Genomic DNA, 24,005 nt, shown 5'->3' with positions numbered 1-24,005 from the left:
TACTTGTTTATTTGGGTACAAAAAAGAATAAACCGGTGTAAGGTATAATAGGTATATAAAATTATGTGCATTGATGGTTCTCTGGTTTCTGTCTAGTAATTATTTAGCATCAAACGTCATGGCAATTCAATCTTGTAGAACTGAATTTTTTTCTTCGCGCCCTATTGTGAATGCGCTCTAGTGAGATTTTTTCGCGCCTTAATGGGATTAGCCCTAATGAGAATTTTTTTCTTCAGCGCCTCAATGAGCGGCGCTCAATTGGGATGCGCTCTAGTGAGACCAAATCGTCGCAACCGTTCGTTCTTTTAGTATTTCAGAACGCCAGGATGAGGCTACGGGCTGGTGGGAGTAGTCCTATGCATATGCTCGTTACATTCGCGTGTCCATGTTTCAAACCTTACAGTGCTGACGCAGGTTTGGACTGTCTTAGGCGGTCAATCTGCTTGTTTGTTCGGGGAGGCCCATCTGGCACCCGAGCTACGCACCCAACCATCAGGACACTTGTCTTAGGCAGTTAACGACTTTTCATATGAATTCACTTTATAAATATACATGGTGAGCTACTCTACAAACCGTTCATACACTTGAACATTCTTAGGCAGTCTGTATAAAGACTTCCTAGATGTTTACTTTGTATATGCAAATAGGTACTCATTTACTGATTATTTTGGTGTCCGATTTACTTAAATTTGTATCTGTGCAGAGTTTACAATTCACCCCTGCCAGATTGTGTTCGGCAACCGTTAGGGTTTGTATAACATCACAGGACAGACTTAGGTAGCTTGGTTCTTGAAAGAGAATACCATGATTTTCAGCAAGCCAAATCTTCGGTCCAGTTGTCAGTACCAGTTCCTAGCAGAGACACATACTTTATTAACCAGTGATGTATCAATTTACTGACTTATTAAATGTGAGTATTTCTTTAAAAAGGCTTGTCCCATTTTCCATGATATATTCTTTCCTTTATAACTTGCTTCATTCGTTTCTTCCTTACTATCGGAAATTATACATGTCCCATCAGCTACTTGGGTACTTGTCGGGCTTCCCACTCTATTATACATGTCCCATCAGCTACTTGGGTACTTGTCGGGCTTCCCACTCTATTATACATGTCCCATCAGCTACATGGGTACTTGTCGGACTTCCCACTCTATTATACATGTCCCATCAGCTACATTGGTACTTGTTGGGATTGATCTCCTCGTGCAGGTTCGAAGGTCATAAAAGTAGTTCCAGGCTGGGTATGCGACACGGAAATTTTAGTTATGCATTTTTGATAGAATTGCACCCTATTCTTTCCTGAGAACGATCATGGACCATCCTTTGGTGTGATTGGTAAAATCATGTTTTGTATTGCATGACCTGAATTACTAATATTCGGCTTGGAAAGGCTCACTATTAAGGGATACAAAATACAAAACAAGAGCAACCATGCAAATGTGAAATTTGAGTATCGTGATGTGTTGTCATTAGGTGAATATTGCAAATTATTCATATTATTTGTGCGTTTAAGAATCCTTCAGTTGACAACGACAGTTGTCGTTAGGTCCATGGAACTAGGGGTGGAAATGGACTTCAAAGTCATACTCACGCAGACGTTTTTTGTTTCACTCGGTAGTGGGGTCCCCATTTTGCAACAATATGTACGTGATATTTGAACTAATCAAAGCTCAGAATTTTTTATTGACTTAAGCATATATATATGCTTCTTGTCATTACAAAATACAAGCTAAAGTATTGCAGAAAAAAGGTGAATCAGATAATTACCGAAGTACTTAAATCAACGAGCAATTTAAAGATACAGCAAACATGAAGTCTTGCATATGCATCTATTTATAGAGAAAAACATAGAGAAGATATGAACTGATTCATGTTTAATTAAAGCTAACACTGGTACAAATATAGTAATAACTCGGGATACAAATTTGATAAATGTTTAAGAAAATAATTTATTAGAGAATGGCCGTGCATGGTTAATTGTTGAAATCCAGCATAAGCTTTAACATTTTAAATTTAAATAATTTTAAATGGCTTATGTATAAATTAAGATAATTATTATAAAGTAGACCAACAGTATTCTGTCTGATATAATATTATAGGCATATTCCTAACACCATTCATTATTTTTCTTGTGTACATAAAAATATTTCATGAAAAACATACAAAGCCAGATCAATTGCAAACATGGTGAACTTCTGGCACTTATAATAGGTCACAGTTTAGTACTTTTTGAACATTATGTAATACACTATCTAAATTTCAAGTTATATTATCGAGTGAATCAGTTTATGTTCTCCGTAATTTGCTTATTTCGTCTGGATTGTTCCAAACAAATCTGTTCGAAACATTGCCTTGGTGAGTGGACATTTAGACCTAAACTGGATACAATTCTCAAATTCACAGTTTATATATTGCTTCACACATCAGTCTTGAATCTTGTTTTCTTTAGATATCAGTAAAACTGAAACCTCGTAGCGGCATCCCAAATTTGTTTTTACTTCTTTGTACTTTTATTGTCAAACTTTCTTTTCAACTCGCTCATCCAAATATTTGTTTGTATACTTTTTGTTCATGTACTAGGACGGGGAATTAGTCTCTCTCTCTCTCTCTCTCTCTCTCTCTCTCTCTTATACTCAAAACACACGCAAAGGTACAAATGTTTTCCAGATATATGACTTTGAACCTGGTAACCAATCGTTTTGTATATGCCTACTGAATTGATGAGTTTTAAAGTTACATTATTATTATTATTTTTATTATATTATTATTATTATTATTAGTAGTAGTAGTAATAGTAGCGGTGGTGGTACTAGTAGTAGTACGATTAATATTATTACTGATGAGCTACCTGCGTTGAGCATGTTATGAAATCCTTATCGTAGGTATAAACTTAATGACACTATTTTGCACGATATATGGCTACCTACAAAAGGAAAATACAACAACAAAAACCGAGAAGAAAAATACAAAACAAAAAACGAGGAGGGTGATTGGAGGCGTTATACTACGTAAGACCAAATCTTTATATTTTAAACGTCTTATTGCCTTCACTACACATATGGGTGTTTACAGTTTAAGTTAGATACGTTTTCAATGAAGACAAGGACAAAGGTAACTTGACCTAGATATGTGTTGCAGTTCTAATTCTGTCTTAGTTCGTCACGCTGGAGTCGATAAGAGCGCGTTGAACTGTGGGAATGATTTAACGCCATACTGGACAAATCTGCATATACGTTCAACAAAGACCTGCAGGTTTCGATTCTTTTTCTTATAACCAATTGAACAGTTCGATAGCAATGGCTGCTGCAACTCCAGAAACTATTGAGCATGCAGAGAAACCACATTGTCCGATTTGCCTGGGTAAATTTAAAACACCCAGGCAGCTGACGTGTCTCCACTCGTTTTGCCAAGGTTGCCTGGAGGATTATATTTCATCTAAAGCTGGAAATGTAACGGAATCGAAACAGTTTGAGTGTCCTATATGTAGAACCGTGATTCTCATTCCCAGGAACTATGAAAAGTCAGTAATAGGGGCTTCAGTGTTTCCTATAAATACAATTTTACAATCTATGGGAGGCAAAGAGAAAGAGGAAGTAGATAGACCTTGTGACTGTTGTTTGTCAGATGGTGTCTCTGTCACAGCTAATGGATTTTGTGTTGTGTGTGAGGAGGCCATGTGTGCATCTTGTATAAAATTTCATCACAAACAAAAGGCTACAAAGGACCACTCCATCATAACCATAGATGAGCTGACAAACAACCCAAATAACTCTGTCAGGTTTGATAAGGGGTTTCGGTGTGAAGAACACGAGGAAGAAGAGTTGAAGTTTTATTGCAAGGACCATAAGATTGCTTGTTGTGCAAGTTGCTGTATCGTTCATCACAGAAATTGCGTCCAAGTATTGGACTTGTGGAAAGATGTTAACAATCTTTTGAAGGATGTTAAACCTTTGCACATCGTTGAAGAGATGAAAAAAATTGAAACCCACCTGATAAACATTGAGAAAAAGAACGAATCTAATATCGTTATTCTTGAATCGCAAGTAGAAGAAATGACCAACAAGATAAAAGAGATCAGGAAACAAATGAATGACATTCTCAATGATTTAGAGCACAAAGTCAGGTCGGAAGGAAATCAAATGTACAAGCAAGAATCAATTCGAACACAAGAGAAAAATCACGAATGTCAGGCCTTGTTAAACGCAGTGCGAAACTCACATGTAACTTTGGAGACAGTCATGAAACACGGTAGCGATACGCAGGTATGCCTTGTTTTCTTTTACGTTTTTCTATATAGGAACAACTACAATGATAGTGTTGTTCAATGAAAGTGTTTCGGAATGATATGGATTAAAGCCAAAATTAATTCTGACAGCGAGTGTTCCAACATCGTATTATTATAACTATTAATGGTATTAGTTGTGGTTATTGTTAGCAGTTATGAAATTACAGCCATCATAGCAAACTTGTATGTTTCTTTGTAATTTTCTTTCAAAAGGATTAATATGTTATTGTACCATGAGAAAGTCGTCTGTCTTTACTAAATTTATGAATTTTGAGAAACTGCTGCTTTTGCTTTCCGAAACAAAAACTATTCCGTACCTTCCTAAAGTTACAAATGTATTTATGACAAAGATCATGACAAAATATTTAGTTCTTAAAAATAACCATCAATGGCGTCGTCGCTTCCATTATGGTCTTGCTAGGAGAAATCTGTAATCCCAATGATGTCGAGCTACCTGCAATCCGATGATTTTTGTGCTGAACTCGTGCTCCTTTTCATCTGCCAAAAAGGCCGGATCTAGCTGCAGCCATAACAGTTTTAACACAAGGCCCCAGTATATTAGTTATAGGTTAAGGTGTGTGTACCGTACTGGCACTAAGAATCGTTTTAAACATATGTTCAGTCTGGTGGCAGTATTTAAGGGATGGTTGAAATATGTAATAAATCATAAAAGAAATCCATGGAAAACATTTGTATGACTTTAATGTTAGTTACAAAAGTTATACGTCAAGGACATTAAACATTAAAACTGGTACCTTATCTCGAATGAAAGCAGATTTTCTCGAATTCAAACCTCACGAACAACACAGTTGCAGACGTTAACCTTAAACGTGCATCTAATATTACACATTTTGGAATACCTTTCAACTGTTTGAAACCTGGAGAATACATAGAAATAGAGGAAAAGTCATATCTGAGCCCAGGATATTTACTGTTGCCTTATACAAGATTTATTTTTAGAATAGGGATGGACAGGTATCAGGCCTGGCCACCCTGAAGGGCCCATTTTTGCACCAACCGGAAAACCTAGTCCAGCCAGGTTTTAAGATAAATATTTGATCTTAATGGGTCAGGTACCCGCCCCCCCCACTGTAATAAAAAAAGAATATCCCCCCCCAAAAAAAGCTCGTTGTTTAATGATTGGCAATATTGGGGGTGAGAGAGGAGGTGGGGAAAAGGAAAATACGGGAGTGGAGAAACCCGACGCGGTAAAAATCGATCTGGCCGGTACAGGGCAAAATTTTCTTTCTCGTCGATCCCAAATTTGGATGATTCCCTTTCATTCTGATCATTTTGTTATTCAAGTTTTTCGATTTATTATTCTCAGATTTTAAGTCGGTAAAACACAGGTAACGAACACTGTTAGGCGTACCCTCAGTTGTTTTTTTAATGTTGCTTTTGGGGGTTTCATACAATATTAAAGGAACGCAGTTTCGATCGTGCAGATTGCATGAATCGTGATAGTAGTTGGTGGTAAATTTCCTGGTGAGATACTGCGTCAACAACCTGAAGAATGAAAACAAAGTAATATTCAACTTTAATGTATTATTCTCAACTTTAAAAACACAATCTTTTTATAACTCCAATGAGGCAAAAGTGTGACAAATATAGTGGTCGCATACCAAGGCCGGAACTAATATTAGGACACGCCTCCATGGTGGGATTACCTGCGTCCAAATATTAAATGAACTTCAGATGCAGAGAATTCTACTATGACAAATAGGCTCTGAATAAATATAAATAGTTATGGAGACAAAACTCAAACTGGTCCATATACTAGGTGACCTTTTCGACATAGATGCTAACTCTTCTCGAGTGAGTGCAAGAAATCAGACCAGGTCAGAACAGCAAGAATCCTCTGTATGGTCTGTGCCAAACTTATTGCTGGCGTCCATTCGATAAGCAAAAGAGGAGTTAAACGAAATATCCGTTTTTGTTGTGAAAGCTGCTCACGTGGCTTTCTATTCATGAATTATGGGAAAAACTGTAAAACATGCAAAATAGAAATGGAGCGCTGTACAATGCTGATACTTACACGTTGAGAGGAATGACGTTTTTTAAAGCACACTGATAACTTGTCGAATGATTCAATCTGATGATCTGTTGTCAGTTTGACTGCATTATTTCTTTCCATCGGACCTCTTGGTCTTCGGAGAGAGAGAGAGAGAGAGAGAGAGAGAGAGAGAATGATGGTATTGTAACACTTATCCATTTTTATGGGTATCTATCTATCCGTCTACCTGTAACATGTCTAAGTATATTTGAGCATATGACTTTATCAGTCCTGTCCGATGTCCTAGTGGTTAGAGTGTCTGCCCCGGATTTGGGAGGTCGTGGGTTCGAAACACAGTCGAGTCATACCAAAGACTTAAAAAAATGGTACGTACAGCTGCCTCGCTAGGTGCTCAGCTTTCAAAGGTTAATGTAAGTACTGGTCGGCCTGGTGTCAGGATAATGTGACTGGGTGGGACATCATGCTATATGTCTGCGGCATGATGCCCCAGTGCTAGGCATCACTTTAAACTGTCACCCTGCAAATATCGTAGCGATATGACTGGAAAATTGTTAAAGCTACGTTAAAAATCTAAATCACACATCACAAATATATTTTTTAATATTCCAACCGGTATATTCTCCATGCACTGTACCACAATGAAAGGGTGTCACAAAGTTACTAAAACTTCTATATAATGCTATCAAGAAAAATTGAATTCCAGTTGAAATGCTAAATCCTTCAGAGTCATAAATTGAATAGGGATGGAAGAACTCCTCTGCAGGGTTATAACGTTATTTAATTACGTATGTGAAAATATCGTGTTCGAGCTGAAGGGATTTTTCCGTTCAAAAGTAAAAGATCTTTTATCATATTTACACAAATACCTACCGGTATAATTTGGCGTAGAATTTTTTTGGGTGGGGGGTGGATTAAATTGTGACCTTGCTAGTGCTTCATTAACATGCTTAACACCTTTCCGTTTGGTAGAAACAAATATATAAACAAAGGTAAATGGTTTAACATTAATTGTATTACCTTTTGTATTAAACTTACTAAAGATTGTCCTTTTACAAGTGTGAACATATCAAAGGTTCGATTATGATGAATAGGGAGTAGGGTTAAAATATGTGGGGGTACTCATATTGTAGTAGAGTTTACTCCTTGCTTGAGGAGGTAGTTAAAAAATACATCAGAAAGAAAGTGTGGTTTAATCAAGAGAGCGTTCTTCACAAGTTTTATAGCGTCATTTGCCATTGTGCATGAGCTGCAGTAACATTTTAATTCCATCACAAATGATCATGTTATAATTTTATAAACCATGGAACTGAAATAAAACCTAACAAATCACCATTTCGCATTCATCAAATGATCATATTATAGTTTTACAAACCATGGAACTGAAATAAAACCTAACAAATCACCATTTCGCATTCATCAAATGATCATATTATAGTTTTACAAACCATGGAACTGAAATAAAACCTAACAAATCACCATTTCGCATTCATCAAAAAATGGGCCGCTTTAAGCAATAATTATGCCGGACCCTTTCTCGATACAAGGGCGGTGCAGATGAGTGACCTCGTTTTAAGTCGTGTTATGCCTCGTTGTCGGAAATATTAAGGAACGCCAAACCGTAGTGTCCAACTGAGATAACAGACTGTAAACATACAGTTACATTTGTGTTATAGTGTGTTTTGTAATTACTTACAGTTATTCGATGTCTTATTATTACTGCAGGAATACAAATACAAATATTCAAATATGCTGTTTTTATTCTTCTGTCTTTTCATTCATGGCGGGCGAGACATTATTTAACTAGTTGGGTGATGTCGGAATGTAAGAGATAGTGCATTGTCTCATAACACATGTCCTTAACAAGGACGACAACCCCTTGACGAGAACATATACGGGGTTGTCAACACATCAAAGCTTACGATGGACTATTTTTGTTTCATTCTCAGTAGTAAACAGGGCAAAGGACTGGTTAAAGAAAGATTGCGTATCCTTTCTATTGATGTAGTTTAAAATATACATAGTTTGTTTCTTTCAAAACCTTTTGCGACATTTTCGAAAGAGAATTACAATTTTAAAATTAATGTTTAACTGCTTACGCAAAAACATTGCAATCGTTAATGACGTCATCTCGGCGTGAATGTGTGCACTCATGTGGGATTGTAGTTACAGTGGAACCCCGCTATAACGCGATGATCGGGGTCCATAAAATCGGATCGCGTTAAAAGCGAGGTCGCGTTAATGCGGGGTTTTACAATATTTAACTTTTTTTTCCGGGAACATATACGTGTATACATGTACAGTGATACTTACATATCTGTATGTGTATGGTCGTGTTTTCCAGTGTGGAACATATGTACAGGATACATCTATCCTACATCACACGTGACTTTTATTCACACGTGTGGACTATTTTGACCGTCTACTGCATGCATAGTAAATACATGGTAGCAAAAATCCCTCATTTCCATTCCTCGCTCGATCATATCTTGAACAATAATCAAGATGAAAATGCAACATCTGTACGTACGAAAACAAGCAGTGGGTGAAGCTGAAATGTCCCGCCATTACCCACAGATCGACCTAAACACAAGTACAGCTCTTTGGAACCGAAACAGCCGTTGTTGTAAAGGTTGATATTTTAAAACACTTCTTATTCGCATTGTTTCCGTGGGGTAAATCTATTCTAGCCCACCATTTTTTTGTCTGTTTCGATGAATCTTACGGATAAGAGTAGACTTTTATTTTTTGACCTGTTCACATTTGTATTTTTACGCATGCTATCTGCAGCACACAATTCGTACGCTGTGTATTACCATTACCAAAGCCTGTTCATTGACTGTTCTTTGTAAGGTAAAATGTTGTAAAACGTCAATAACGGTTTTCAGTGTGAAATTTTCTTATAACGATCTATATGTAGATAGGTTAATTGTCAATAGATATTTTGCTGTTTGAAAGTTACATCAATATCAACAGTTCGCCATTTTTTTTTCTCCCACCTTCATTTTCCTTTCAGTGATGTGTGAAGATCATTCAGTCATTATGGTTCAGTGTAGGACGCAAAATTCTGTCCCTCCTGTTCTACATATATGGATATGAAGGATTCTATGTCCAGTCCTTATAAAAAAAATGATAGATATATAGGCAAGGCGATGGGTGCTTTTTACCCGCGGACCTGGGCCCGAATAACCGAAGAGTACAAATTAAACATTCTCTAACCTGTATGCTAGTATTATTTGTATTGAATATTAATTCTGCCTTCTATTATCAAGAATTCTTCTATAGGAATCAAGGGATAGCACTTTCCGTTCTGTCTGGTGCATATTCATTATTCATAGTTCTCTCTCTCTCTCAATATATTAGTTTTATATATAGAAACAAAACTATTTCCTTATGATTTATTTATAGAAACACTGTATCTCGTTATGATTTATAGATAGTAACACTGCATCTCGTTATGATTTATTTATAGAAACACTGTATCTCGTTATGATTTATAGATAGTAACACTGCATCTCGTTACGATTTATTTATAGAAAGACTGTATCTCGTTATGATTTATAGAAACACTATCTCGTTATGATTTATTTATAGAAACACTGTATCTCGTTATGATTTATTTATAGAAACACTGTATCTCGTTATGATTTATTTATAGAAACACTGTATCTCGTTATGATTTATAGAAACACTATCTCGTTATGATTTATTTATAGAAACACTGTATCTCGTCATGATTTATTTATAGAAACACTGTATCTCGTTATGATTTATTTATAGAAACACTGTATCTCGTTATGATTTATAGAAACACTATCTCGTTATGATTTATTTATAGAAACACTGTATCTCGTTATGATTTATTTATATCCATCAAGCAAATCCCAATGTTAAAATAAATCTGAAGAATTTAATTTGCATGCTTTTTTCCAGGTATTTATCATGGCCAACATAATGATACCACAGGTTAATTTAATTTGCATGCCATTTTTCCAGATATTTATCATGGCCAACATAATGATACCACAGGTTAATTTAATTTGCATGCCTTTTTTCCAGGTATTTATCATGGCCAATAGAATGATACCACAGGTGAAGTTGTACTACGATCATATTAAAGAGAAGTTTGATGAGACGGAGACTGTCACATTAAATCTTGAAATTGACCCACAAATCCAGTGCCTCTTATCGAAGACGTCAGATATCGGGAGAGTGATATGCAGAAAGGAACGCGAAAGTTTTCCTATATCAAGAAATGAAAAACCGCTGAAGGAATGCCAGGTTGAGATTATGGAAACTGTGGAGATAAGAGATCCTAATAATACGAATGTCTGGTATACAGGGGTTACATATATACAAGGGGGTCAGGTAATGCTGACAGATTCTATTAACAAGAGAGTTCTTTTGCTGAACTCCTCTTACCAATACATCGCCAGTTTAACATTGCCAGACTGCCCATGGGACGTTTGTGTAGTGGATGATGATGAGGTAGTCGTATCTTTACCATCTCAGAAAACACTCCAGTTCCTGTCTGTAACAAATGGGTTCATGAAATCCACACGGACGGTTCAATCCAGATATGAATGTTGGGGTATTGCTTCTACAGGTAGAGGGAATATAATCATAACTGGTGGCTGTGGCTACAAATGTCCACTTTACTGGAGTCTGATCACGAAAACAGGCTTAGTGGAGAAATGTTATCTGTTTCATGGTGAGCGTGGCGCATCACTGACTTCTGTCACAGTTAATTCAGCTTGTACACGTGTACACATCACTGTGTACGGGGAAAATTCCCTGTACTGTTTTGATATGGATGGTAGGATGATATATCAGTACAGTCCGGACAGTCTCAGGAATCCTCGTGGTGTTGCTATAGACAAGGATGATAACGTGTATGTGGTGGGAAGTGAGTCTCGCAACATCCACCAACTGACATCAGATGGTACTCCCATTAGAATCATCACTGATGGTGTACCTAAAAGTCCATATGCCATGTGTTTCAACAACACGCGTGACAAGTTTCTTATAACAAATACTCCTAATGAAAGTGAAAGGAAAGTTCTCTGCGTATTTAGATTCAAGGAATAGAGAAGATAATGATGATTTTCATCGCCGGTACTAAGTAGATTAAGACGTACTGTGTCTTGACATTCGGATATTTTACTTCTATAAAGATGACATTTATTTATAGGAGCAAGATAAGAAACTAAATTCCTTGATTGTAGTATGTTAGGAGATATCCATATATCATGACGAGGTGTGCATGTAAATAGGCCACGCAGCTACGAGATGGACAAAATTGTGAAGTGGATATAGAAATTACATATTGATGTGATTTATCGTCAATATAAATTGTTTATGAATTTGTACATACTAACTCGCATAGAAGCATACTAGAAAACCTAGCTCTCAGTTGCAAAATTAGTAATCATTAATTTATCATATAGACAAAACGTTTTGCATGATTGAAAATTCCTACTGTACTTATTATATGCATCATCTATATATCCCTTTTATTAATTATGTTTTCCCTGATTATTGCAGATCACCATACATAAATATGACTTTCAGAAGGAACTAAGTTAGAACTTGATGCGATGGTGTCGAGTCAAATAATCTTTCATACAATTTTGCATGAGTTTATCTTCTTTCGGCTTTTACTATCGACTATTATATGTAACTTATACTTAAATACCACTCGTGATTGTTAATACACAGGACAACTTACAAACGTATATTGCATTTAATCAGTCCAGTAATACGGTACATTAAGACAAATTTGTCTTTGATGTCACTTGATCACTGACACTATTAAGACATCAAAGTCTACAGGCATTTAAAACTAGTTCATTTAAGTCTCAGAAACCAGAAACATCTAACTTACATATCATAATCAATAGTCATGAACAAAAATGATTAGCTATATTAATCGTTTTGTTTATATAAATTAGCTTGTGGTAAAATAATTATTAAACGTTAGTAGTATAGCAGTACTGTATAGGGTGTATGGAAGACCCAGTCAAAAAGTTCATGGGGCTGTATAGGGTCTATGGGAAATTTAACATGGGTAATATTGGGTGTGTATACAGACAGGGGAAAGTGGATTTGTTCTATATATATAGGGAGAATAGGAATGGGACATGTGAGGTGACGTTACGATACTGGACATTGGTAATAATGTAGGAAGAGGCTGACCTCAAATGGACCAAACAGCGGGACAAAACTTAGAACGCTTGGCGGGAGATATGCATATATAACACATAAAACATTCAACATACAGACATAGATGGAAGAACAGTAATCTATCACACAAAGAACTATACAACCCACTAAAAAAATGTAGGCAAGAGAGCAAATATTTTCGAGGCATGTGAGTGGCACTGAAAAGGGCATTTGGTTTCTTCTATTTCCTCCACCTCTTCCACCATCTTCTCACTTTCTTTATGATTCCCTTCTTTTCCTTCTCTGGCATCCAGTCAGGATGTCCCATTGATCTAAACTTTGCCTGAATCTTGATCCAAATCTTCTTCACCTCCTCTTTCAGTACCTTTCTCATCATTTCTTCAGCTTTCTTTAATTTGACTAATCCCCACTTCATATAAGACCACGCTGTCAGATTCTTAGTTTGTTCTAAAAGCACATGAATTTCATCACACTATTTAGTGCCTCATTCAATGTTCCAACTCTAACATACTGAGGTTGAATAAGCCTCTTAATTTCTCCACTTCTTAATCTATCATGCTTTTCACCAGACCTCTCGCTACTTTCAGACTGGTCACAAAGTCGAGGCTACCTTGATACTTCCATTCATCTGCAAACCTTTCCACCACATAGGCTCCATCCACCATCCAGTACCAGCTGTATTTCAAATTATTAAACAAATTCATCTTTCTATGTTAACGCTGGGGTAGCCAGACTATACTGAACTGAAAATCATTAAGGTCGCCTATGCACCTTGTCAATTCTTGAAGGTTAGGATTATAAAATGATTGGGACTATATGTATGGTGCCACTACTGTCCCGTTTTTATGTGCGAATGTCGTACCTTTTAATTCTGAAGCATGTCCGGGTGAGAAAGGAGGAAAAGGACCCGCGGGGCGCGAAACGTCACACGAAAATAGTACGCCCGAGAACGGCAGAGCGCGTATGATCAAATCTAGTCCAGTTATACTAGTTGACATATATGATTCCAATAGTGTGTGAGCCACCCGTCTAATTTTCCATATCCTTTAAGTTGTATAATTTCATAATTTTAGCTGAAGTTGGAATTTAGTATACATAGTGTACTTTTGATTTTCAAACGTATATCCAATCGGCTGGGTGTCAGTCACCCAAGTATGTTTGAGTCACGCTGTGCTTACCTTAGATTTTAATTTTGATCGCGGTATACAAAGGATCTGGTCAGGGTTGTGCGGATGAAGCTATTATCGAAAGAGGACTTCAGTAGCCAAAGAAAGAACCTCCAGGCTGATGATGATGATAAAAAATTAAAGTCGTCTATGCATCGTGTGCTTATGCGATTGGTTAAGTCTCAAATGGCGAGATTCTTAATTAGTCGGAACTGTAGGAATGGTGCCACTACAGTTCCGTGTTTATGTGTGAGTGTCACACTTTTTAATTTGTCTGTCTGGACGAGGAAAATGTGGAAAGGAACTTCGAATCGGCTCTCAAACCCAAAGAAACCATTTCCAATCCGCCAACTAATAAGGTTTTGTTTGTTAAATCCAATTAGCATTTCCAATCTTAGTTAATTCTTTTAGATGGAAATATTTGGTATTAAGTTATTAGTTGAGAATTCAGCCCTCAATTAGATTTTTTCAATCATAGTTGCACATTACGAGATTATTGAACTACCAATCAGATTTGAGTTAATACTTCAAACCTTAAAATTTGCAAAACCAGCCAAAGTATTCAACCTCCAGTCAGTCGCAGTCTTTCATACTTAGCATGTCTCAGTTAGCCCAAGTAGAAAAACTAGCCAAAGGTTTCAACGTCCAATCAAATTCGAGTTTACACACCTGATACCACCAAGTTAGAAAACCAGCCAAAGGATTCAACTGTCAATCAGATTCGGGTTTACAAACCTGGTTCTACCAAGTAAGAGTACGAACCAAATTTTTCAACTTTTCAATCCGATTTAGTTTTCAGTTAATACACCGATCACGCACTAATAGCCCTGAAACGTCAGGACGTATTTTATTTCAAATAAAGTCCAGTTGTACTAGTGGACAATAAATAAACCCAATAATGTGTAAGCCACCTGTGCAATTCTGCAAAATTATTTGAGTTTCAGAATTTTGCATATGTTAACTTGTTCGAAAAATTTTAGTACATAGTGTACATTGAACATTCCCTTCTTTTTCTATAATTTATTGACATGTCTAAGCGACTTAAAAAATGTTGTATTTACTATTAGGTGTAGTAAGTTGTTAATTTTGAGGGGTGGATACATTGGTATTATCGAGTAGTAATTCCAATCCAAAGTGGAATCACTTTGTTAATAGGAAGAGCCCTGAGGAGGGCTATTTTGGCTATGTGGTGGGACGTGTGACTCGCAACATCCATCAACAGGCACCAACACGTTTCTTATAACGAATGTTTCTGGTGGAAGTGAAGGAAAATCCTCTACATCTTTAGATTCAAGGAATAATTAAGATTCTCATCTCCCATACTAAGTAGATTGAGACATACAGTGTCTTGACATTCGGATATTTTACTTCTATAAAGATGACATTTATTTTATAAGATCAAGATAAGAAACTAAGTTCCTTGAATGCAAGATGTTAGGAGATATCATATATGGATATAGAAATTACATATTAAAACGATTTATCAACAATATAAATTGTAGCATGGATTTGTACATACTAACTCGCACAGAAGCATACATACAAACCTATTTGTCAGTTGGCTTATTAGTAACCATTATTTTAGCATATAGACAAAACGTTTGCATGCTTGAGATCACCATACATAGATATGTTGTTTGAGCTGAAACCGATTTAGAATTTGATGTGAATGGGTCAAGTCAAATAATCATTCACCAAAATTATTAACTTTCATCATGAAATGGGCTATGTTAATCCCCAGTTTATATAGATTGGAATGTAATAAAATCATTATTAAACGTTTGACTGGAGTTTTGTTCATCTCCACCTTTCCCCATCCCAGCCTCCGCCACTCGACAATTACACATGAATTAATCAAATTTTGTATGATTCTCATGAAGGAGCGGTAGCATGTAATTGTTTGAGACTTAATGTAGACGTAATGTAATCAGTATAGTAGTTTATAGAGTAACACTTACATGTAACCGACCTTGAAAAGTACATATAAGGATACAGATACATTTGAATGAGGATGAATCTAGCTTACCTACCTACCCTCATATCTTCCTATTTACACACCCAGCTGCTTCCTACGCAGCCATCTAAAAATACCATGTAATATGCATGTACATAATTCCCTCCCATACTTAGAAACTTACATTACAGATACAGTCTTATTTATGACACATATGAGTTTCACATAAATTTACATTAAATTTTACAGGGCACAAAACCACATTGGCAGACATGTTAAATAGTTTTACATGTTGTATACACACAAAGACACAAGTTAATTATCTTCAGAAGTAGCGTATCTGATGCGTTTCCAGGCATGACCTAATTTTTTTAATTACTGATTTAGCTACAACTCTGCTATTAGAAATCTGTGTACATCATTTACTATTTTAAGGGACAACACATCTATGAGAATTATGATACGCCAAGGAACTGTTTGTCGGAGAATAGAAACCGAGTGGGTTTTTGGACTAAATGAATAAGACAAACACAATGTGAGAAAGATGGAAATTTATGAATGAATTAATAAAGATAAATATATGATGTAAAAATACAATGATTCTCTCACTCTCTCAACATACGATTTACTCAGATCACTCTACACAACATTCACACATCGAAAATAAACCAAAAATATTAAATCAATATGAAATACAGATCCAAGAAACCTCATGGACTGCAGATATGCTTTAAACAGTATTTTGCACTTCAAGAGAGATTCACATAATCTCGAATATGAATTATATTAAGATTCAAAATAATCTTATGAAGACAACTGAGATTCAAAATAATCTTATGAACATAACGAAGATTCAAAATAATCTTTGGATATAAAAATGCAATGGAACAACAATTGATCCAAACGTATGCTTCTAGACCCCTTGCACAGTCCACGATTCCTTGGGTCGGCCCACACTCTTATCGGCTGCTCGCACCCTTTATAAACCCACTACAAGTACAGTCATACGTTACACGTACAGACAGCATACAGCACCCTTTTGAATTTGCTACGTCTACGTCCGTGGCACAGACATACGTACATACGTATCGACAGCACGCAGCATTAAATATTCTGGAAACTCCAGACAGCTCTAAACAACTTTAGATGGCTTCGGACAGCTTCAGACAACTCTAGTCATATTCACAGTCACATTGACAATCACACTTCACAGCGACAGACACAATCACAGCGACAGTCACAATCATCTACAATAACAGTCAGCTACGATAAAACCAAATCGGTCATAATAATAGTTTCTGTATAATCTCTAGATATATGATAATACTTTAACCTCTAACAGTGACTTGTAATTCAATACTTTAAATCTGCGTTGTAATAAATGCATTATTACGCGATAAGACATTACAAACCGAATAAACTTCGCATATCAAATGAAAATGTAAATTTAACACTTACCCCTATGGCTGGAGAACAATGGAGAGTGTACACTCCTTGACGTGATCCAAAAAACGACCAGTGTGGTTTTCGGAGATTCGTCTTACTTAAATCCATAGGAGAGTGAGTACAAGTCGGGGTAGAATACCCGTGCATATCATGTTAGTTATGATACCTGACACAAGTAATCTGTGGCTAGGTACATGTTAATACAGTCGCTTACCTGGAAAAACACGTATTCACCCTAGATAACGTTGTACGCATGTACAACGAGAAATAGTCGAATAGTTTTAAGACAAAACCAATTTATTTCTTTGTCTAATTCTGTGACACTGTTTATGCCTTTATTTAACTATAAATCGTTAGCTTGAAGAAAACATATACCCTTTGCTACAGTTAGTTTCTTTGAACAATGCAAAGGTCGCGCAAACAACCAAAACATGAAAGAATAGAGGCTGCTGTTACAGCCTGAACAAACCCAAATTATTTCAATATCTTTCTTTGGTTTTACGTATTCATTACAGCAACACTGAAGTGCATTGCGTAATGAAATGTTGATCTTTACAAATTCTGTTGTACGCACATGTACACAAACGAATGTATACTGTAGTTGTTAATACAGGTATATAAACTGTAAAAAGATTGAAACATTTTTTATGAACAAATAATCTCTAATCTACACCTACCCAAGGTAGAACATTTGCTTGACTTGAAAGTTGAAAGCGTACTCTAAAATAAAAGCGATAGGATAAAACTGACGTTATTTTGAACTTTATATATATCTATATATATCTAACTTTTTCTCCGGAGTTTATTTAATGATGATATTATATATTAATGATATGAGACAGATACATTGAAGGTGTCATATCTAAACGTGCTGAGAGACATGAAGGTTGTGTTGTACAAATCGCTGCCCAGAGACCACCATGATGGCCGATTTCGGCTGATATGATTGTGGGAATCGAACCAGCACCCATTTTGCCATGAGTCCAATACCTTAACTATTGATCTACTGATGATCATCATAGTATGCTTAAAATGCATAGTATAATAATTCACTAGCACAAAACAAAGACAACAAAGATAACAAGAAATTTATTTTAACATCGACAACAACCGAACAACCTACATGCACTCTTTGTGTCATATATAATTTATTACCCATGTTTCCCCAAATCAGAGGAGGAGATTACAGCAAGACCACAGGGCCCTAGTTTGAACATCTTTTTCTTCTACGGGTGACAGGTAATCTGACAAATACTTTCTTTTCTCATTAATTATTCATAAAATATGCATTATTAGTATATCTCAAGTGTAGTGGCCAATTCATGGCTAAATATTTTCAATATGCGACAAGTGCAATTGTATGCTTCGCCTCCTAAAACAACCGATATTTACTAGTAGCAGACGGAAGGCATATATCTTATCCATTCGACTGTTTATATTGTATTTATATGTGGTTATCCTTGCTAGACTTCGCATCTCAACATAAGAAACGCTTTTAACATCGCATTCGGTCAATAGGAATTTCTAGATGATATTTATGTTAAATTTTTGTTCAAAGTTGACAGTATGCTTTCTTGCATAGACAGTCAGTAAGTTGATAGTAAAACATCAACAGTGGTAGCTTTGGTGATTTTCAGATGAGGTGACTGTGCCGTTTTTAAAGTGCAATCATCGAACTTAACTAACTTCATGCCAAGTATACCAATGTAAGTGTAATCTTATCTTGATCATAAAGTCAACTTCTTGGGACAAGTATTAAATAACTGATGCAAAGCAATTTTTTTTTTTGCTAGCCCAAGAGAGAAAAGATGACTTTGAAATAATTACACGAAATAAGTGTGAATTAGCCGTATAATTGTGTTGTTAATTTGTTATCTTAAGATTATAATAAGATTTGATCAAGGAAACCAGACATAATTATATACCAACATATGAGATGTTTATTGTTGAAATATATATACGTTTCTCATCATTTTTACATTATTGAAACATTGTGCATCAGTAAGAAATGAAATTGCTCTCATTTCAAAACCAAACAGGTCACAAACACAATATTATATAATCTTCATGTTTTGTCCAATGAGCAGAAATATTGTGTTGAGTATTCCGTCTACTATTACAGATATACTAATAAGGACTTCATTAGTCCGTCTACTATTATAGATATACTAATAAGGACTTCATTAGTCCGTCTACTATTATAGATATACTAATAAGGACTTCATTAGTCCGTCTTCTATTATAGATATACTAATAAGGACTTCATTAGTCCGTCTACTATTATAGATATACTAATAAGGACTTCATTAGTCCGTCTACTATTATAGATATACTAATAAGGACTTCATTAGTCCGTCTACTATTATAGATATACTAATAAGCACTTCATAAGTCCGTCTACTATTCTTCTCTGTTCTTCACCTATATTCATTACATGAATCTGACGTTAACCGATAAATAGTTATTACTTGCAATTTTATTTTGGTGTCTCTCTTTCCACACAGCAGCATATTTCCCTACCTTCATTAGGGCAAACGATTGAGATCTGAGGATGACATGCTATTTCAACACCCAAAGTTTTGACCTAAAAGTCTAGAATTGTATATGAACTTATATATTTTTTTCTGAATTCCGCGATGATCTTTGTATTAAAATGCATATATTTCGAGAAAGTTTGAACGGACGATGTGTTTAAAACGACCCATGCTAAATGTAAGCTCACATATACACATCAATGCGTATTGATCGTATTTATCATTGATTATAAGGCACACAATGTATAAAGTTACTAATCCCTTACCTTTAACCAAAAAGGTTTGGTAATTTATTTACTTCTGCTATGTATTTTACTATCTATTTACCTCTTTGGTTGTTAGTGTTGCGTATTTCGATTGTAAAATATGCACGGCAAAATATTAATTGTGTCGTGCTTTGTTGCTTCAGTTTATATTCACAATGTTTAGTAGTTCTGGTAAAAATTAAGATGAAAGCCTTTTGTGAATAGGACTTAACATTGACAATATACAAATAAAATGACAAGCTACGATATTCTAGAAAGTTAGTGATGTTCTGTTTGAACACGCTAAGAGACATCTTTTGGTTACGTGATACCCTCCGGCTCTCCCGGGGTGCTTCACGTGATGCATGCATGACATATATCACATATGACGTGATGTGGTAGGTTGTTATAGATTTGACGTCACTGTATGCACATCAGGAGTCTACAGTCAACTACGCCTTGTTTTTTTATTTTTTTTTATAACAGCAAACAGTACTCTGGTTTCATAATGATGTATGGAGTAAAACGATACCTTCTCGTTTAATTGTCAGAACATCTTGTGTTTATACGGTTAGAAATCCCCTGACGCCCGATGTTGCTGTTAAATAAGCGGCCATATTACTCTTGCTTACATGTGAATTGAAATTAACTGACAAAAATAGGTGGGCTGGACTTATAGGAATCTCCAGCGTAACCCATGATTAATTTATCCATTCATTTTATAAGCACTTAACTCCCACAAAGTCTGCATATAATTATTAGCCGACCTTTGAACCTGTGGAAAATGTATTCCCTTTTTTTACTGGTCTAGACGGACACTATTATATATACTGTATTAGTTTGGGGATAATTTAGTGTCCTATGTCGTACACTACCCACACATCAATGACTATTGTCCTATGTTGTACACTACCCACACATCAATGGCTATTGTCCTATGTTGTACACTACCCACACATCAGTGACTATTGTCCTATGTCATACACCACCCACACATCAAATAATATTGTCCTTTTGTCGTACACTACCCACACATCAGTGACTATTGTCCTATGTCGCACACCACCCACACATCAAATAATATTGTCCTATGACGTACACTACCCACAAATCAATGACTATTGTCTTATGTAGTACACTACCCACACATCAATGACTATTGTCCTATGTTGTACACTACCCACACATCAATGAATATTGTCCTATGTCGTACACTACCAACACATCAATGACTATTGTCCTATATCGTACATTACCCACATATCAGTTAATATTGCCCTATGTCGTACACTACCCACACATCAATGAATATTGTCCTATGCCGTACACTAACGACACATCAATGACTATTTTCATATGTCGTACACGACCCACACATCAACGACTATTGTCATATATCGTACACTAACCACACATCAATGAGTATTGTCGTCTGTCGTACACTACCCACACATCAATGTTGTACAGTACCCACACATCAATGGCTCGTTTCATGCATCTTGATTCATTAGAGGTCATACACTTATGTCGGGTGAGACTTTAGAATTAGTTACATTACGCACTTGGTGCTCATGATTCAAGGGAGAGAATCTCGGATTGGTAGATTATATGGGTAGAGAAATTCGGTGTGTGTGTGTGTGTGTGTGTGATTTGGATTTTAACGTAGCTTTAACAATTTTTCAGTCATATCGCTACGATGTCTGCAGTGTGACAGTTTATAATAATGTCGATCACTGGGGCATGATGCTGCAGACATGTAGTATGATGTCCCACCCAGTCACATTATCCTGACACCAGTCCGACCAGTCCTAACACTAACCTCTTAATGTATGTATGTATGTATGTATGTATGTATGTATGTATGCATGCATGTATGTATGTTCGAATCACAAATCTATTCGGGGGCTCCGAGTGTCCGAGTGGTCTAAAGCGCTTTCTTATACGGATCACTGCCATCTCACCTCTGTCTGCGTAGGTTCGAGTCTCGGATTCTGCCAATATGGGTATGTGAGAAAGTTTGCCAGTAGCTTCTCGAGGGTCGGTGGTTCTTTTCAGGGTTTTCCCTGGTTCTTCCTCCACCATTAATACTGGCCGCCATGTATAGCCTATCTTGTGCTGAAAAATGGCGTTAAACCCTACAACAACAACTACAACAACACAAATTCTTGTACGTTGTGTTCATTACTCACAAAATAGCCACTATACCTAATTAGCACTGACAAACACCGGTACTGGATCATTTGGAATCAGATCAGAATTATTTTTCCTACATGGTTTCTACATTTGTTTAGTACTCAAAATTCTACTGTGTCCAAATCCTAATAAATTATACGTTAATCTAAAGTACCTTTAAAGATCAGCTCACTGTGGAGTTCACTTCTTAGGTTGTCCGGCAATTTGTTTTTGTCTTGCTTTTTGTTGTTAAGAGCTTGGACTCTAAACAAAGCCTCTGCAATGACTCGTAGATTTCGCTTCCAGATCAGCATCAATGTCTCGTTACTCGCTGTTAGATCTCGATTAGATACACACAGACAACCACAACATAATGCATAAATTCTAAAGAATAAATAGTTACCTTTAAGTCTACATTGGTGCGTTCTGAACCGGAAGTAATGATTGTGCGCTGAATCCATTTACCATACATAATAGCAGCATTATCCAAGCTGTAAAGGGGATGTGACTCATTGTGAGAAGTCTTCTAGATTTTTACCTTGGAGAGTATTTGCTTAAAGTTTCCGTTTAGAGATTTCTCTTATGTGTTAAGAGTAACAAGTAGTGGAAATGTTTGGATAGCCAGCCTTTGACTGTTGTAAATATATGAAACATGCCGGTAGATTGATATTTTCTTGGCTTTCCTTTTTGATATCTAACTTTTGAAGCACTTTTTGGCATTTTCTCAGCAAGAAGCACATCTGCAGTATTTGAATAACTCTCAAGATTTTTTTATGAGTATTTGTTATTATGTCGAAACACGTGTCGTGGAGGATCTGTTAAAATATCCCTTGTTTAAATAAACGTAGGGATTATGCGTTCCAGCTCATATTTGATTTCTGCAGCGAGTTGGTCGATGCTTGCGTGTTATAACACATAAACGACTCCAGCAACGTTTGATATGGATGCTGCACTCTTTGAGAGATAAATTGAAATCATATAAATTAGAAATACTGAACATTGAGCCGTACATGGCATTTTCTGAACAGTTATATAATAACAGGTATTATAAACGATCTCTCCCCTCTAACATTACCCTTGGAATAGATCGGTATTGTGTCTGGCATAATAGTGTTTGGATAGCTAGACAAATGGATCAGCTATTTTGTCTTCGATATATTTTGTTTACAATTTCAGACGTTTCATAAGTAAAGCTCTTTGGAAACGAATTCAATTTGGCTGAAGGACTGTATATACTTCTCAGACCGCCTGTGCATCTGGTGTCCTCACAGACTTGTGTTTAGATCATTTTTGCTTCATGTAACTTGATATGAGAATATTTCTTCAGAAATAATACAGCCGTTATTGAAGACTGTAATTGTGACCTATATATCATTGTTTTCAGTCAAATTATACTGTCGTTTGCGATTTTATGAATGGACTCATAATCATACAATTTTGAAAGCGATTAAAGTCTTGTGTCAATCCCTAGAAAGTTTTATCATATATTATATTTTAAATTTGTATTGGTTTCAAAATGCTGATGATTAGGTGGAACATTCTCCGTCTCTCCATGGTGTGCGTGTGTGTATGTGTGTGTGCGTGTGTGTGTGTGTGTGTGCTTGTGTGTGTGCTTGTGTGTGTCCGTGTGTGTATGTGTTGAGATAGACTATGTATAAAGTTATACCCTTTATTTCAGCTTGCAAACAGGTAACAATGCATGTTTTCCGTGTGAAGAAAGGGGAAAACCCAAATCTCGGTTAACATTTGTTACCTCTTTTTCATGTAACTGCATTAGTGGTAACATATTGCAAGGTTGTTTAAACAAGACTGAGGGTTGAGCATTATACCACATATAAAAAAAATCAGACATTGAAAATTTCGATAAAGTGTATTTTTTCCTGACGAATTTTGTTGGTCAAAGAGAGTAGAGTCTACACAAATAACTAGCAATATGCGTTGCTTTCACCATATCCCTGTGATGGTGTGTCTCTGCTAATATTAATGAAGTTTCCCGAGAAAAAAAATTG

At 36.1% G+C, this 24,005-nt stretch overlaps 1 protein-coding gene across 1 annotated transcript; it reads left to right on the top strand.

Moving 5' to 3' along the window:
• Positions 1–3,191: 3,191 nt before the first annotated feature.
• On the top strand, positions 3,192–15,426 carry LOC149790782 (uncharacterized). Its single transcript, XM_089972843.1, has 2 exons — positions 3,192–4,262; positions 10,356–15,426. The coding sequence occupies exons 1-2, from the start codon at positions 3,297–3,299 to the stop codon at positions 11,382–11,384; spliced, it is 1,995 nt and encodes a 664-aa protein (XP_089828969.1). The 5' UTR covers positions 3,192–3,296; the 3' UTR covers positions 11,385–15,426.
• Positions 15,427–24,005: the final 8,579 nt, after the last annotated feature.

Source organism: Sinohyriopsis cumingii, chromosome 10 (genome assembly GCF_028554795.1).
Source record: "Sinohyriopsis cumingii isolate HCF-2022 chromosome 10, ASM2855479v2, whole genome shotgun sequence".
NCBI classification, from domain to species: Eukaryota; Metazoa; Mollusca; class Bivalvia; order Unionida; family Unionidae; genus Sinohyriopsis; species Sinohyriopsis cumingii.
The sequence above is the reverse complement of the archived record's forward strand: the minus strand, read 5'-3'. Positions and strand labels throughout refer to the sequence as shown.

Excerpts from the sequence above, each read along its gene's own strand:
- LOC149790782 (XM_089972843.1), top strand. The coding sequence starts at position 3,297 with ATGGCTGCTGCAACTCCAGAAACTATTGAGCATGCAGAGAAACCACAT. Across the intron at positions 4,263-10,355 it reads AACACGGTAGCGATACGCAG|GTATTTATCATGGCCAATAG; the intron begins GTATGCCTTGTT and ends CCTTTTTTCCAG.